The sequence below is a fragment of the Anomaloglossus baeobatrachus genome, chromosome 4 (genome assembly GCF_048569485.1).
Source record: "Anomaloglossus baeobatrachus isolate aAnoBae1 chromosome 4, aAnoBae1.hap1, whole genome shotgun sequence".
Classification (NCBI taxonomy): domain Eukaryota; kingdom Metazoa; phylum Chordata; class Amphibia; order Anura; family Aromobatidae; genus Anomaloglossus; species Anomaloglossus baeobatrachus.
In genome coordinates, this window is record NC_134356.1 from 444,052,851 (window position 1) to 444,068,890 (window position 16,040).

The window sequence follows — 16,040 nt, forward strand, 5'->3', positions numbered from 1 at the left end:
AAAAGAAAACAACCCAAACTAGTTAATAAGACCAATCGCTTCAGGCACTGAGTTCACCAATTGTGATAAAAAACAGAATCATGTCATCTATATAAAAGCCCTCTTAAGGTCGCTTTACATGCTGCAACATCGCTAGCGATCGCACCCCCCCCCCCCCGTCGTTTGTGCGTCACGGGCAAATCGCTGCCTGTGGCGAACAATATCGCTTGGATGCGTCACACATACTTACCTATCTAGCAAGAGGGGGGGAGCCAGCACTGCCTGAGAATGGCATGCAAAAAATTTTTTTTAGTGTAAATTCACAATTATTCCAACTGTACTATAATGAAAATTGAGATTTCTAGCAGATGATTGATCAATAATTTGAGCCGCCCCTGCCAACGTCAAGGCAAATGTCTATAGGGAGGTCCTACCTATATTTATATTTTCAATGTGCCATACGGCTAACTGATTAAATTAGAAGCAGAACCATATTTGTAGCACAGTTGGAATTTTTTATGAATTTACACTTTTAATTTTTCGCACACCATTTTTCAAGCAGTGCTGGCTCCCCCCTTTTGATTTACTTTCCTAGCGACGTTGCTGGGGGCGGTTCGTGCGGTGTCACAGCGACATCAATCAGCGGGCCACCAATAGAAGTGGAGGGGCGGAGAGCAGCCGCATTAACGTCACTCTCACCTCGTTGCCGGAGGACGCAGGAACGCTGTTGTTCCCGGGATGTCACACGAAGCAATGTGTGCTGCCTCAGGAACAACGAACAACCTACGCTCAAAATGAGCAACGATATTTGGGAAAGGAACAACGTGTCAACAATCAACGATTTGGTGAGTATTTCTGATCGTTAGCAGTCGCTCGTAGGTGTCACACGCAACGACGTCACTAACGAGGTCGGATGTGCGTCACGAATTCCGTGACCCCAGCGATATCTCGTTAGCGATGTTGTTGCGTGTAAAGCGGCCTTTAGTCTGTTTTCTCCCCACCCCGATGCCAACTACCTCATGATCCTGTCTGAGATTAAAAGATATTCATAGGGCTGAGTGGACCTGAATGGTAAAGTACGGTACCGAACTCGAATTTGTAATCGGAAGTCCATCTAACTGTTCGGGTTCCCTACGCAAATTAAGTTTGTTGAAAGGCTGCCGTGCAGCCAATCAACAAGCTTTAAGGCTGTTGGCACATCCAGACCTATCACAGCTTGGTAAGTATTGGCATGGCTGTGATTGTTTGACGTATCAGGTGACGGCCTGAATAAAGGCCGGGTCATGGGTGGCACCACCATTTCATTATGAGCCTGTTGCAAATTGCCTGAACAGCTGGGGTCAAAGAAAAAAAAACCTGGTTCAGAGTGCCCTAACAGCCTGGTGCACAGTGGCCTAACAGCCTGGTGCATACTGCCCTATAAGCCTGGTGCACAGTAGCCTAACAGCCTGGTGTACAGTGCCTTAAGAGCCTGATTCAGCGTACCCTAGCAGCCTGGTCAGAGTGTCCTAACAACCAGGTTCAGAATATCCTAACAGTCCAGTGCAGAGTAGCCTAACAGCCTGGTGCACAGTGTCCTAAAAGCCAGGTGTACAGTGACCTAACAACATGGTGCACAGTACCTTAACAGCCTTGTGCACAGTGCCATAACAGCCTGGTGCGCACTGCCCTAACAGCCTGGTGTGCACTGCCCTAACAGCCTGGTACACAGTGCCATAACAGCCTGGTGCACAGTGCCCTAGTAGCCTGGTGCATAATGTCCTAACAGCCTGGTGCACTGTGCCTCAACAGTCTCGTGCACAAGTGCCTCAACAGCCTGGTATACAGTGCCCTATCAGTGTGATGCTTACTTCCCTAACAGCCTGATGCATAGTGCCCTAATAGCTTGGTGCAAAGTGCTGTAACAGCCTGTTGTAGAGTGCCCTAACAGTCTGGTGCATACTTCCCTAACCACAGCCTCTTCTGTAGCGCCCCTGAGCCACTCAGGGCACTACTAGGAACTGTATCCTCACCAGGATGCAGGGCCTACCCCATGGAACCTGGAACACCAGTGCCAGAAACACCCACACACACCAAAATCCCAGTTACCACTCCACACCAGGGGTAATTGGCTAGTCGGACACAAGGGGTTGGCCACCTAGAGGGCAGAGCCAGACCAGAGAGACTAGACAACCTGGTGGGAGGGGACAGCAGTCAGTAGCAGTGAGTGAGTAAGGCGTAGAGAAGAAAGACGTGCCTAGAGCTGGGTCGTGTAACGGTGACCCGGGGGCACAGGAGAGTGGTTGCCAGGGCAGGTACACCGGAGTACCGCTGCGACCAGAGCACTGACGGGGCACAGGGCCCTAGGTCAGGCGACAGTTTCATATGGCCTGGCAATTACCTGCACAGTGAAGGGACCTTCACGGACCCACAGATCTGGGGGCACCAGCAGTAAAGCAAGGATCAGGGTTCGGGACACAGACCAGCCCTACAGGGTGTACACTGCCCGCCGTACGGACAAGGAGACTGCCACAAAAAGGAACAGTCAGGCCCCAAACGCTCCACGCTATGGGGACCAAACCACACTGAGGGTGGCGGGGACAGAGCAACTGAGTCATCAACTGGCACTGGAACTACAGAGACCTGAACCAGCCGTCCGAGGGTCAAGAGTGAGTAGAGGCTGTTAACTACAACCCACGGTGCGGCTTCCCTTATTAATCGATCATAGATCTCCCGGGCTCAGCCCTACCTGCACAGGGCCTACCACCACAGTTGACGTTACCACCAGCCCTAGAGATAATCAACCCAGCAGTGGCGGTTCCACCATCTTAACCGCAACCCGCAGGTGGCGTCATACAAATGACTTTTATCTCCCTTGTAAATACTCCCCATTAAAAAAAGCACCCAGGGCACGGGACCGGGCAACGGCCACCAAAGTGACATTCCCTTTGGTGGCTGTTGATACACTTGTGGTCGTCGTGTAGCTGTTGCAGGGAGAGGCAGTGGTTGATCTGTGCCTGCTACATACCCAAATGAAACACCTTCCTCTGATGCACACATGTGACAGGATGTTCTACATAACTTTGTTGGCCTGAGAACCGCTGGACAAATGGTGAGGCCAGAACAAGTGGAGGCAGGTTTAGATTGGATGGCTGAGACTACCTCCAGTTGCTTTGCATTGTCTTCTACCCAATTCGCTGCTGAAAGTGCAGGGTTTTTACCTGCGGGTCATGGGCATCTGTCTTCCACCTCATCACCTTGCACATCAGCCAAGCAATTAGATCCCCAAGTCATGCAGCAGTCACTTCTGCTTTTTAATGACTCCGCTGGCTTGGATTCCGTGGGCCATTCACCTGGCCCTGCCCCAGAAGAGGAAGACACTGAGTACACTAATGCCCAATCACTTATTCAGTTATTCTGTTGGATGAGGAGTACGTGGGAAGGCTAGTGCACGAGGTCAGCGGACTATGACAGTATATCTCTGATGCTGACGAAACACTGGAGCAAAGTTCTGCGGCTTTCTGCAGTGTGCAAACTGGCAAAGAGGGCACGGATGATGAGTGGGTGGATGATGCAGGGGATTATGAGGTTCTAGACCCCGCATGAAGTGAAGGCCATCCAAGTGACGTGTGCCGTTTGGAGGAAGAGGAACTGGTCACACTGCCCCAGCTGCACAGCAAAAGAGGGAGCAGTGTGCTGTCCTCCTTTGATTATTGACTCGTGCCTGTGCAGACACATTGCCAGCTCGCGCAGGCGCACTCCGCTCTGCCCTACTGCGGGCAGAGCCCAAACATAAATGCACACGTGCTGGTCATAGTTTTCCTGCTTCCCATTACCAGAAGTGAGATTTTGCCTAGCTACATGGATGACACAAGTGATGTCATCCACATCGCTGAGAAAAATCTTGCGCCTGCGCAAAGAACTTGCCGGCTCGCGCAGGAGCACCAATGTTTTCAGCTCTGTCCAGAATAGAGCAGAGGAAAGTGCGCCTGCGCGACCTAGCAATGTCTCTGCGCAGGCGCAAGATTTTGCCCAGCAAGGTTAATGGCGCCAGAGGAGTCATCCATGTCAATCATCAAACGAGGATGGCGATCAGCGCCAAAAGGAGGAACAGAAGTTACAAAACAGGATGCCCATCGGATCGGACCCAAAGATTAGCATACATGATGGGAGAGTTTATAAAAGAAAATTGTGGAGTCTACAGAGGGAGTTAGGGGACAACATGCACCTTTATAGAAAATATCACAGGTGATGCTTAACCCCTTCACTCTCGGCCGATTTTCCGATTTCAATTTTTTTTTTTTCGCTCCCCTTCTTCCGAGAGCCATAATTTTTTTATTTTCAAGTCAATCTTGTCATGTGAGGGCTTGTTTTTTGCGGAACAAGTTGTACTTTTAAATAAATCCATGAGTTTTACCGTATAGTCTACTGGAAAATTGCAAAAAAATTCCAGATGCAGAAAAATTGTAAAAAAAAATTGTGATTGCATGATTGTTTTTGAGACATTTTATTCAATGTGTTAAGTACATGGTAAATCTGATGTTTCAGTGTTGATGCCTCAGTGCAAGTTCGTAGACACCAAACATGTATAAGTTACTTTTATCTAGGAGGTTAAAAAAAGTGGCATACATTTTGCGCCATTTTCCACCAACCTTAGCGTTCTCATTTTTCGAGATCTATGGCTTAGTGATGGCTTTTTTTTGCATTTCAAGCTGACGTTTTTAACGGTACAATTTTTACGCAGATGCTACATTTTGATCGCCTGTTATTGCATTTTGCGCAAAATTGATGGCGACCAAAAAAACAATTTTGGCATTTGGAATTTATTTGCCGCTATGCTGTGTATCAATTAGATTAATTGATTTTATATTTTAATAGATCGGGCATTTCAGAACGTGGAAATACCAATTGTGTTTATATTTTTATTTTTTAACCCTTTAATCTTCAATGGGGCTAAAGGGGGTGATTTGAACTTTGAGGCTTTTTTAAATGTTCAAACAATTTTTTTAACTTTTTTTTTATTTACTAGTTCCCCTAGGGGGCTATGAGGATCAGCTGTCTGATCGCTCATTATTTTCTCCCGATCAGAGCAGCACCACTCAGATTGGGAGCTATGCCCATTTCTTGTAACCTGCAGTACTCGGCTGCTTGTTACAGGACTTGAGTCATGTGTGCTACAGGAGTCATCACATGACCCTGTGCTACCATGACAACAATCGGCTTCCCGTGATCACGTCATGTTACTTCCAGTGGCGGCCAGTGAGTAAAGTTTTAACACAACAGCAATTTAAATGGCGCTGTCACATTTTGACAGCGCCATTTAAGGGCTTAACAGGCATGGGCAGATCGCGGATCTACTTGTGCCTGGCAGGCACATATGTCAGTTGTGCAAATCAGCTGACATGTGCACGTATCGCCGCAGACTGCCTGCAGCAGCCGGCCGGGATTAACACAATGACTGCTAGGACATCATATTACTGCCCACGGTTGTTAAAGGGTTAAAGTGGTATTTTTAGTTTATAACTCTAACTATAAATATAAATCAATTTGGTGACAAGTTCCCTTTAATTCATTTCTCTGTCCACATTTGTTTGCAGGCAATTATCTTGCTCTTACCCCCATTTTGTTTCCTTTTGTAGCCCCCTAGTATCTTTCTATTCCTTTACATTAATTCATGTATTTGTTAGGATTACGTTTATACCAAATATGCTTATGTGTATTATTTATTTAGACCAGTATATGATACCTTGATGTATTTTATATTTCAGATGGAAATTCTATTTTTGAAAATTGTAGTATGTTAATTAACAGACCAGAAAGAGATTTCAGCACTGATTCAGTGTGATGTTCTGAAGTGCCACCATAAAAAGGAAACACTGCAGAATAAAGCCCATAAATTAACAACATAAAAAATGTGTTTCAGCAGTCATTAGGCGCTAAAGGAAATATCCAGAAAATGACCCATTATTTAAATCAGGTTTTTGTGTTGTATTTTTTTATTTTCGATAATTTTTTTTCATGAAAAATATGTGTTAAAATATTATAAATCTTGATCTTTTCACACTGGCTTATGGGATGTTCTTAGAATCATAATTACTGTTTTGTTTTTTTTTTTCTTTTCGGGAGCCTCATTACCATCACAGGAAGTATTAAAATTACAGGTAACACCTCTATACACAGTTGATAACACGAGATCCCCTATTCACAATAACCTTTGCACATGCTCATTACATAATTTAATATAAAAAATTGGATCCAAGTCAGAGTATTGCTGCTAATGTACATGTGAATGTTTTGAAAGAAGAGGAACTTAGAGTGCAGAATAGCCCCAGTGACCATTGTTAAAATTGTAACAACATCACTATATTTTTGTAATAAAGATTGAAATATGAAGAAAAAAATATTGCTCGATTTAAACATTATGTAATTTTCTGATTACACATTACATTTAAATCTACATCTATCTATCTATCTATCTATCTATCTATCTATCTATCTATCTATCTATCTATCTATCTTTTGGAGTTAGTGACTGCTTCCTTAGTTGGCTGAGCATTTGGCTGGTTTCAGACATACGTGTGACATCCGTTTTTAAAACGGATGCCACACGTACCAATGTTATTATTTGCTGTTAATCACACGTCCGTGTTTTCACACGGACCGTGTGACCTCTCATGACCCCGCACACAGACATGTCCATTTTTTCTCCGGCAGCACGGATGTCACACGGATCGCATACTAATGTGATCCGTGTGACATCAGTGTAACACGTACTGGAGAAAACATGGGTCTTTTTAATAAAAAGATTTTCTATATTTACCTCTCTCTGGCTCTGCTGCCGCCCGCTCCTTATCGCCGCTCATTATACTGACTCTGTACCGCCCCGCTCTCAGCAGCCGAGCTGCTCGGATCCGGACCTTCTGTGGGTGGCTTGAGGGTCTCCGGACCCGGGGGTCTCGCGGTCACTTCGATCAAAAAGGGGTTTGTAGTGGTGGATGTAGGACGTATATGTATGGGCTGAACCGTGTTAAGATCGTGACGCCACCCACGGTATGTGGTGAGGTTGGACACCACCGCTGAATTGATGGGGCACCCGGGGGAGATGTTATGCAGCAAGTTGTTAACCCCTCCATGGGTAGGGATAAAGGCCCAGGGACCCGTTGGGCGTTTGGTGCAGGGAGTTGGGCGACCGCAGGGTGCTGGTGTACTCACTATTGAAGGAAACACACGAGTCTCTGGTAAACCAAGGTGATGGTGGTCGGTGCCCGCAGCCGGCTGCGTTCTGGTTCCCCCACCCGGCTGGTGGTCTCTGTCTTTCTCCTGCACCTTTGTGTAATGGTGGACTGCCTGTGCTTGCAACTTCAGGAGTCCGCTCCCGGCTGGCTGTGGCCTAAGGAGTCCTTGCCCGCAGACGCTGGCCCGTGGAATCTCTGAGCCCTGGCGGTGGCTTTTTATCCCCCTCGGGGGGCTGTTGTCTTCTAATCGGGACTTTGGGTGGGACAGGACCTCTAGTCCTGGCCTCAATCGGTTAATTAACCGGTTCCAGTCGCTTCAGTGTCAGAGTACCCCCCTGTGTGCTCCGGTTTCCGAGTCGGTTCCCCGGGTCGGTACCGGTGGGCTACTACCCTGTCCTGGTCCACCTCGGTTCCACCGAGCCGTCTTCCCGAGTCTTGCAGACGGAGACCGCCGTCTGCCTCCTAGCCAAAGACACCAGGGCTCCTACCCTGATATCTGTCAGTTTACTTCAGGCCTGACACACAGGCCTGACCTTCACTCTCCTTGAACTCTCAAACTGAACTAACTAAACTGACTGTTTTCCCCACCCTGGGCTGTCTAGACTCCTCGGTGGGAGTCTTCCAACCGCCTGGTTCCGCCCCCTGGTGTGTCCATTTAGCCCTGAGGGGGGGTGACTAGGGTTTTATGGTTGGCTGATGTCACCTGTGAGGGAACAGTGTAGTGTAGGGGCCTATATGTGACTACCTGGCCCGGCCAGGGCGTCAAAACTGCATATTCAGTGCCTTATAGAGCTGGAAGAAGGAGCAGCGCTGGGGACTTCAGTGCCGGGGACCGCATCGCTGGGTGAGTATACAGCAGAGTGTGCGTGTGTGTTCAGTGTATACATGCATGTGCCCAATGTGTGTGTATGTGCTCAGTGTATCCATGTGTGTCTGCTATGTGTGCATACATATGTGTATATATGTGCTCAATGTATACGTGTGTGTGTGTGTGTGTGTGTGTGTGTGTAGTGAGAACCTGGAAGCCGGAACATTGTGGGGACAGCATCGGGGACTCATCACAGTTCCGAATGAACTCTAATGAACCCGTGAATCTGTAGCGCGAGTGTTGCGGAGGTCATCAGGATGTCATCAGGGTTCATTGGGAACTCCAATGACCTCCTGGATGTCACTATGCTTGCAGAGTACTCACATGTCCCCGCGATTCTGTCCTCGGCGGTGCTGTATCCAGTGCTGTTCCCGCGATGCTCCGGCTTCAAGGTCCTGAGTGCGGTGAATAATCGATGAACATAATGAGCGGCAGTCAGGAGCGGGAGGCAGCAGAGCCAGAGACAGCAGGTAAATATGGAAAATCTTTTTATTTCACAGACACGTGTTTTCTCCGGTACCTGTCATACGTATGCAAACACGTGTGACACACGTGTGACACACATGTGACACACGTATGACACACGTGTGACCATAACCATGTGTGTGACTGGTACCTGATTAAACACGGACGTCTGAAACCGGCCTTTGTCGCATCAGTCTAAGGCCTGTTTCACATGTCAGTGAAAAACAGACATTTTTCACTGACGTGTTAAAAACGCATATGTCCCGCCGTGTGCCGTGATTTACGGGACACGTGGGTTGTCCATGTGTAATCCGTGATCCGTACTCCGTGATACGTGATTGCACATGAAGATAAACTCACATGTCCCCAATCCTGCTGTCCGTGGTGCTGAACTCTTCGGCTCTGCTGTGTTTCTGTCTCCGTTGAAGCTACTTCCGGGTCGGCTGTGCCTGCATACATGAATATGCATGTCGGTTATTAGCCATCTCTGAAGCAGCAGCCAGCTGAAGCCGGAGACAAGCAGCGCTGGAGAAGGTAAGTTAAAATGCTTTTTATTTTCAGTGTCCATGTTTTTCTGGTACGTGTTTCACGGATCACACCATAGTGTGGTCCGTTGGACCTCAATGATGCCAGAAAAAAACGGACATGTCTTCGTGCGGAGCACATGGACACGCGTGAGCGCCGCACGGAGACACGGTCAGTGAAAAATCACTGATGTGTACGCAGACCCATTGATAATAATGGGTCTGTGTATGTCTGTGATTCTGGTACGTATAAAAACTAGCACATATGTACCAGAATCACTGACGTGTGAAACAGTCCTAAGGTTGTTAGGAACACACAAAGTAGTTAATTTATGACCTAAGTATCTTCATTTAATAAGTATATACTATATAGTGGTATTCCAGACCCATGGAATAAATTAAATCTTTTATTGATGAGTAAAATTCAATCCAAATCCATAATCATGATTAAGGGTGTATCATACCGGATATATGTTGTTCACTGTTTGTTTGGCTGTACTCTACACTCCCTGACAGAAGTTCGGTCGCTTATCCATGTTATATAAATAAAAGCTTAAAACTTGACTTTAAATTCATCCATTGGTTTCATAAATTACTCTTTTGAAAGCTGAAACCCTCCCAAATTTGGTTTAGGTTATGAAAATAAAGTTGCTGCAAAGCTGAAATATTGCTCATTTAATGAGCACAGAAAGGTCAAATTTTGGCAAGACAAAAGTTTTGTCACCCACAGAAAGTAGTGTGAAATTCAAACAAATAATTAACTTCTAATACAAAGATATGTTGCATAACATTGGTGAATAAAGTTGTGGTGCTATTAGACTTCCATGAGATTGAAGGACTGCATCCATGCGGTTCAACAATCATTCATACAATTTATTCATGAAGTCATCAGGAATAGCAAAGAATGCAGTCTTACAGGCCTCCCAGAGTTCATCTAGATTCTTTGATTTTGTCTTCCAAGCTTCCTCTTTCATCCTACCCCAAACATGCTCAATGATGTTCACGTCTGGTGACTGGGCTGGCCAGTCCTTGAGCACCTTGATCTTCTTTGACAAGAGGAACTTTGTTGTAGAGATGGATGGATGAGATGGAGCACCATCATCCTGCAGAATTTGACCCCTTTTAGGATTGGGAATGTAAGAGTAGCTAATACTTCTTGATATTTTAGGCTATTGATATTGCCTTCTACCTTGCAAATGTTTCACACACCCCCATACTGAATGTAGCCCCCGCCCATGATCTTTCCATTACCAAACTTAACTGTTTTCTGGATCCATACAGGCTCCAGTAGGTCTCCTGCAGTATTTGTGGTGGCTGTGGTGTAATTCAACTGCCACACGTTTTTTTAATTACCTTTTGTTTAGTGCTGGCTTTTGGGCACTGATTCGACCATGGAGGCCATTTCGAGACAGAATACTATAAACTATTCTAGTTGACACAGGGATTTGAGGTGACCAGGCCTTTTGGAGCTCTGCAGCAGTGGAAGAGGGGCTGGCTTTGGATTTTCTAACCAACAAAAATTCCTCCTGAGCAGTTGTTTTGTGGGGCCTGCCAGACCTGGGCTTGTCAAAAACATCTCCAGTCTCTTCAAATCTTTTTTTAATTCTTTGTACTTGACACTGAGACACATTAAAGGTGCTAGCCACCTCTGCAGTGGATCTGGTCTTCAGCCTCTTGATAATCAAGGCTTTGGACACAGGGTGGATTTTTGGCATGTTGTCAGAGGTCAAGTTGCAGTTCAACTGAAGGTGTGGAGTGCTGGATTTCTTTTTATACACACCCACTAATTAACCAATCATTTAGTGAGCACAGGTGAGGATGTAAACTAGGATTGGGTGCATTATATGACAAGGCGACAAAACTTTTGTCTTGCCAAAATCTGACCTTTCTGTGTTCATTAAATGAAAAATATTTCAGCTTTGCAGCAACTTTATTTTCATAAGCTAAACAAAATTTGGGAGGGTTTCAGCTTTCAAAAGAGTAATTTATAAAACCAATGGATGAATTTAAAGTCAGGTTATAAGCTTTTATTTACATAATGTGGATAAGCGACAGAACTTCTGTCAAGGACTGTATGTTATACATAAGTGCGTCAGAAATATGCACACATATGTTATTGTACTTACCACCAAAGTAGGATCCATCAGCCAGTTTGGTCTCTTTACTGCCTTTGCTCAAGATACTGACCACACCATGCTGTATAAAGAACATCTTCTTGCCAACTGTACCCTCTCGAATAAGATAATCTCCTGGTTGAAATACCTCAAAGCGTAGTTTTGTAAGCATTGAAGTCACAAAATTAGGATCTGCATTGGCAAAGAGAGGCATAGAGGCCACCAGCTTACGGCAGTTAAAATTGATGATCTCCTATTGAAAGAGAACACAGTAAGGTAAATGAAAATACTGCATACTCCATGATAAGTTCTGGAAAAAAAAATGAATAGGACACATTTTTGCTGATACAGAAAATTAAGCTCATTCATGTTAACATCAGAGACAAATGTAAAACTATATTCTTTTGAAAAAGGAGTACTGCAGCATCTTAGGTATATATTATCAGGAATAATTTAACCCAACTATAGATGCTAACATGTATTATTCACTATAATTTACTACACTCAGCAACTTGCCTTCCATAAGTAAGCAATATATTGTTATACTTTGACTTGGAAAATATAATAAGGAATATTTTTCAAATAGACATACTGTAATTATAATATCATCCACTGGCAGAAAAGGGCCCCTTGTGCAAAAACAGTATATGGGCCCTTTTCATTCCAATAACTCATCAAAATGCACAATTCCTCCTGATTTGTAGGTAGAAGTGGGCCCACTGACGTACAGTACATATATATATATATATATATATATATATACAGTACAGACCAAACGTTTGGACATACCTTCTCATTCAAAGAGTTTTCTTTATTTTCATGACTCTGAAAATTGTAGAATCACATTGAAGGCATCAAAATTATGAATTAACACATGTGGAGTGACATACTTAACAAAAAAGTGTGAAACAACTGAAAATATGTCTTAAGGTGGCTTCACACGCTACGAGATCGATCTCCTTGGGGTCACGGAATTTGTGACGCAGATCCGGCCGCTTTAGCGATGTCATTGCGTGTGACACCTATTAGCGATTTTGAATCGTTGCAAAAACGTTAAAAATCGCTAATCGGTGACATGCCCCACTCTTCCCAAATATCGTTGCTGCTGCAGTAACGATGTTGTTCCTCGTTTCTGTGGCAGCACACATCGCTCCGTGTGACACCGCAGGAACGAGGAACCTCTCCTTACATGCGTCCCGCCAGCAATGAAGAAGGAAGGAGGTGGGCGGGATGTTCGTCCCGCTCATCTCCGCCCCTCCGCTTTGATTGGGTGGCCGCGTAGTGACGTCGCTGTGACGCTGAACGAACCGCACCCTTAGAAAGGAGGCGGTTCGCCGGTCACAGCGACGTCGCAGAGCAGGTATGTGCGTGTGACGCTGCCGTAGCGATAATGTTCGCTACGGCAGCGATCACCACATATCGGCCGTACGATGAGGGCGGGTGCTATCACGCTCGACATCGCTAGCATCAGCTAGCAATGTCGCAGCGTGTAAAGCGGCCTTTATAGTCTAGGTTCTTCAAAGTAGCCACATTTTGCTTTGATTACTGCTTTGCACACTCTTGGCATTCTCTTGATGAGCTTCAAGAGGTAGTCACCGGAAATGGTCTTCCAAGAGTCTTTTATGGAGTTCCCAGAGATGCTTAGCACTTGTTGGCCTCTTTGCCTTCACTCTGCAGTCCAGCTCATCCCAAACCATCTTGATTGGGTTCAGGTCTGGTGACTGTGGAGGCCAGGTCATCTGGGGAAGCACCCCATCACTCTCCTGCTTAGACAAATAGCCCTTACACAGCCTGGAGGTGTGTTTGGGGTCATTGTTCTGTTGAAAAATAAATGATGGTCCAACTAAATGCAAACCGGATGGAATAGCATGCCGCTGCAAAATGCTGTGGTAGGCATGCTGGTTATGTATGTCTTCAATTTTGAATAAATCCCCAACAGTGTCACCAGCAAAGCACCCCCACACCATCACACCTCCTCCATACTTCACGGTGGGAACCAGGCATGTAGAGTCCATCCGTTCACCTTTTCTACAAAGACATGGTGGTTGGATCCAAAGATCTCAAATTTGGACTCATCAGACCAAAGCACAGATTTCCACTGGTCTAATGTCCATTCCTTGTGTTCTTTAGCCCAAACAAGTCTCTTCTGCTTGTTGCCTGTCCTTAGCAGTGTTTTCCTAGCAGCTATTTTACCATGAAGGCCTGCTGCACAAAGTCTCCTCTTAACAGTTGTTCTAGAGATGTGTCTGCTGCTAGAACTCTGTGTGGCATTGACCTGGTCTCTAATCTGAGCTGCTGTTAACCTGCGATTTCTGAGGCTGGTGACTCGGATAAACTTATCCTCCGCAGCCGAGGTGACTCTTGGTCTTCCTTTCCTGGGGCGGTCCTCATGTGAGCCAGTTTCTTTGTAGCGTTTGATGGTTTTTGCCTCTGTACTTGGGGACACTTTCAAAGTTTTCCCAATTTTTCGGACTGACTGACCTTCATTTCTTAAAGTAATGATGGCCACTAATTTTTCTTTACTTAGCTGCTTTTTTCTTGCCATAATACAAATTCTAACAGTCTATTCAGTAGGACTACCAGCTGTGTATCCACCAGACTTCTGCACAACACAACTAATGGTCACAACCCCATTTATAAGGCAAGAAATCCCACTTATTAAACCTGACAGGGCACACCTGTGAAGTAAAAACCATTTCTGGTGACTGCCTCTTGAAGCTCATCAAGAAAATGCCAAGAGTGCGCAAAGCAGTAATCCAAGCAAAAGGTGGCTACTTTCAAGAACCTTTGAATATTAAGACATATTTTCAGTAGTTTCACACTTTTTTATTAAGTATTTCATTCCACATGTGTTAATTCATAGTTTTGATGCCTTCAATGTGAATCTACAATTTTCAGAGTCATGAAAATAAAGAAAACTCTTTGAATGTGGTGTGTCCAAACATTTGGTCTGTACTGTATATTTTACAACATGTTTGTTTTGGTCTCGGTACACTAGGAATTGCAATGTGGATGCCATTTGTCTATATGACACTTAGATGTAGCAGGTACTCAAAGCAAACTTTAGCAGTTTAGCAGTGTAGCTCCAGGCTAAACTTAACAATGTGGCTAGCTCCTTTATGAGATTTAAGTGTTACTGGACCCAGGGCCAGCGTCAGCACCCGGCACATCCGGGCAAATGCCGGGGCCCTTGAGAGTCGGGGGGCCCACTCGGCCTCGTCAGTTGTGCTGCCCCTGGGCCGGGGCCCACTCGCCTTAGTCAGTTCTGCTGCCCCCATGCCGAGTTCCGGGGACCGAAGTCCTCAGCAGGAATCTGTGGCGCCGTCCCTTTAAGGCACGCAGACCTCCTGGTTTGAAGTTCATCTGCGGGCAGAGCTACTGTGCGGCGTCCTGCTCAGTCCCACAGATGAAGGAGGCGCAGTGGCAGCCAGCGACCCCCAGCACAGCATTTCTCTCCAGCGCTGTGTGGGCCACCTCTCCACCATGACCTGAGCTACCCCCCGGTCTGTATGTGATCTCCCCGCCCCCCGATTTATGGGCCCTGCTGAGCTGTATGAGCCCCCCCGAGATGTATGCCCTGCCCCCCACCCCGGTGCCGTATGTGCTGGCCCCCGGAGCTGTGTGTTTGTGCTCCGCAGACCCGCGTGTGTGGGCCCCCCAGAGCCACGTGTGTGGACCCCCCAGAGCAGCATTTGTGTCTGTCTGTATGTATGCAGCAGAGCAGTGTGTGTCTGTATGTATGTATGTATGTATGCAGCAGAGCAGTGTGTGTCTGTATGTATGTATGTATACAGCAGAGCTATGTGTGTCTGTATGTATGTATGCAGCAGAGCTATGTGTGTCTGTATGTATGCAGCAGAGCAGTGTGTGTCTGCATGTATGCAGCAGAGCTATGTGTCTGTATGAATGCAGCAGAGCAGTGTGTGTCTGTATGTATACAGCAGAGCTATGTGTGTCTGTATGTATGCAGCAGAGCAGTGTGTGTCTGTATGTATGCAGCAGAGCTATGTGTTTCTGTCTGTATGTATGCAGCAGAGCAGTGTGTGTCTGTATGTATGCAGCAGAGCTATATGTGTCTGTATGTATGCAACAGAGCAGTGTGTGTCTGTATGTATGCATGCAGGAGAGCTATGTGTGTCTGTCTGTATGTATGCAGCAGAGCTGTGTATGTCAGTCTGTCTGTATGCAGCATACCTGTGTGTGTCTGTCTGTCTATATGTATCCAGCAGAGCTGTGTGTGTCTGTATGCATGTATTACGTGTATCTATGTATGTCAGTGTATATGACGGTATAGATTTGTCTGTTTATATGTATTTTTGTGAGTTTGTCTTCAAATATGTATATGTATCTGTACGTATGTGTGTGTCTGCGTGTGGATGGGGCCCACTGGGACTCTTCCGCTTGGGGCCCACAAAAACCTGGAGCCGGCCCTGATTGGACCCCATTTTAGTAATTTAGTTTGACACCCCCTGACATACAGCTTTGGCAAAAATTAAGATACCACTGCACAGTTTTATAAAAATCAGCTTCTCTACATGTCGATTCCAGTGTCAGTTGAATTCCAACCAAAGTACACCTCATTCTACTGGCCAGAAGTGGCATAAGGCCACCCAAAAGCAGAGTGAAAGACTGGTGGAAAGCATGCCAAGACGCATGAAAGCTGTGATTAAAAATCTTTGTTATTCCACAAAATATTGATTTCTGAACTCTTCCTGAGTTAAAACATTAGCATTGTTGTTTCTAAATGATCATGAACTTGTTTTCTTTGCATTATTTGAGGTCCCAAATCAATGCATTTTTTTGTTATGTTGACCATTTCTCATTTTCAGAAAATAAATATAAAATGTATTGCTTGGAAATTCGGATACGTTGTCAG

The 16,040-nt window shown here is 45.7% G+C and overlaps 1 protein-coding gene across 1 annotated transcript in view; it reads right to left on the bottom strand.

Moving 5' to 3' along the window:
- HCN4 (hyperpolarization activated cyclic nucleotide gated potassium channel 4) overlaps window positions 1-16,040 on the bottom strand; it is a 337,166-nt gene that overhangs the window by 26,076 nt on the left and 295,050 nt on the right. Inside the window, exon 6 of the mRNA XM_075345552.1 lies at window positions 11,177-11,417. Coding sequence (XP_075201667.1) covers window positions 11,177-11,417 — 241 coding nt within the window. The remainder of the gene's footprint in view (window positions 1-11,176; window positions 11,418-16,040) is intronic.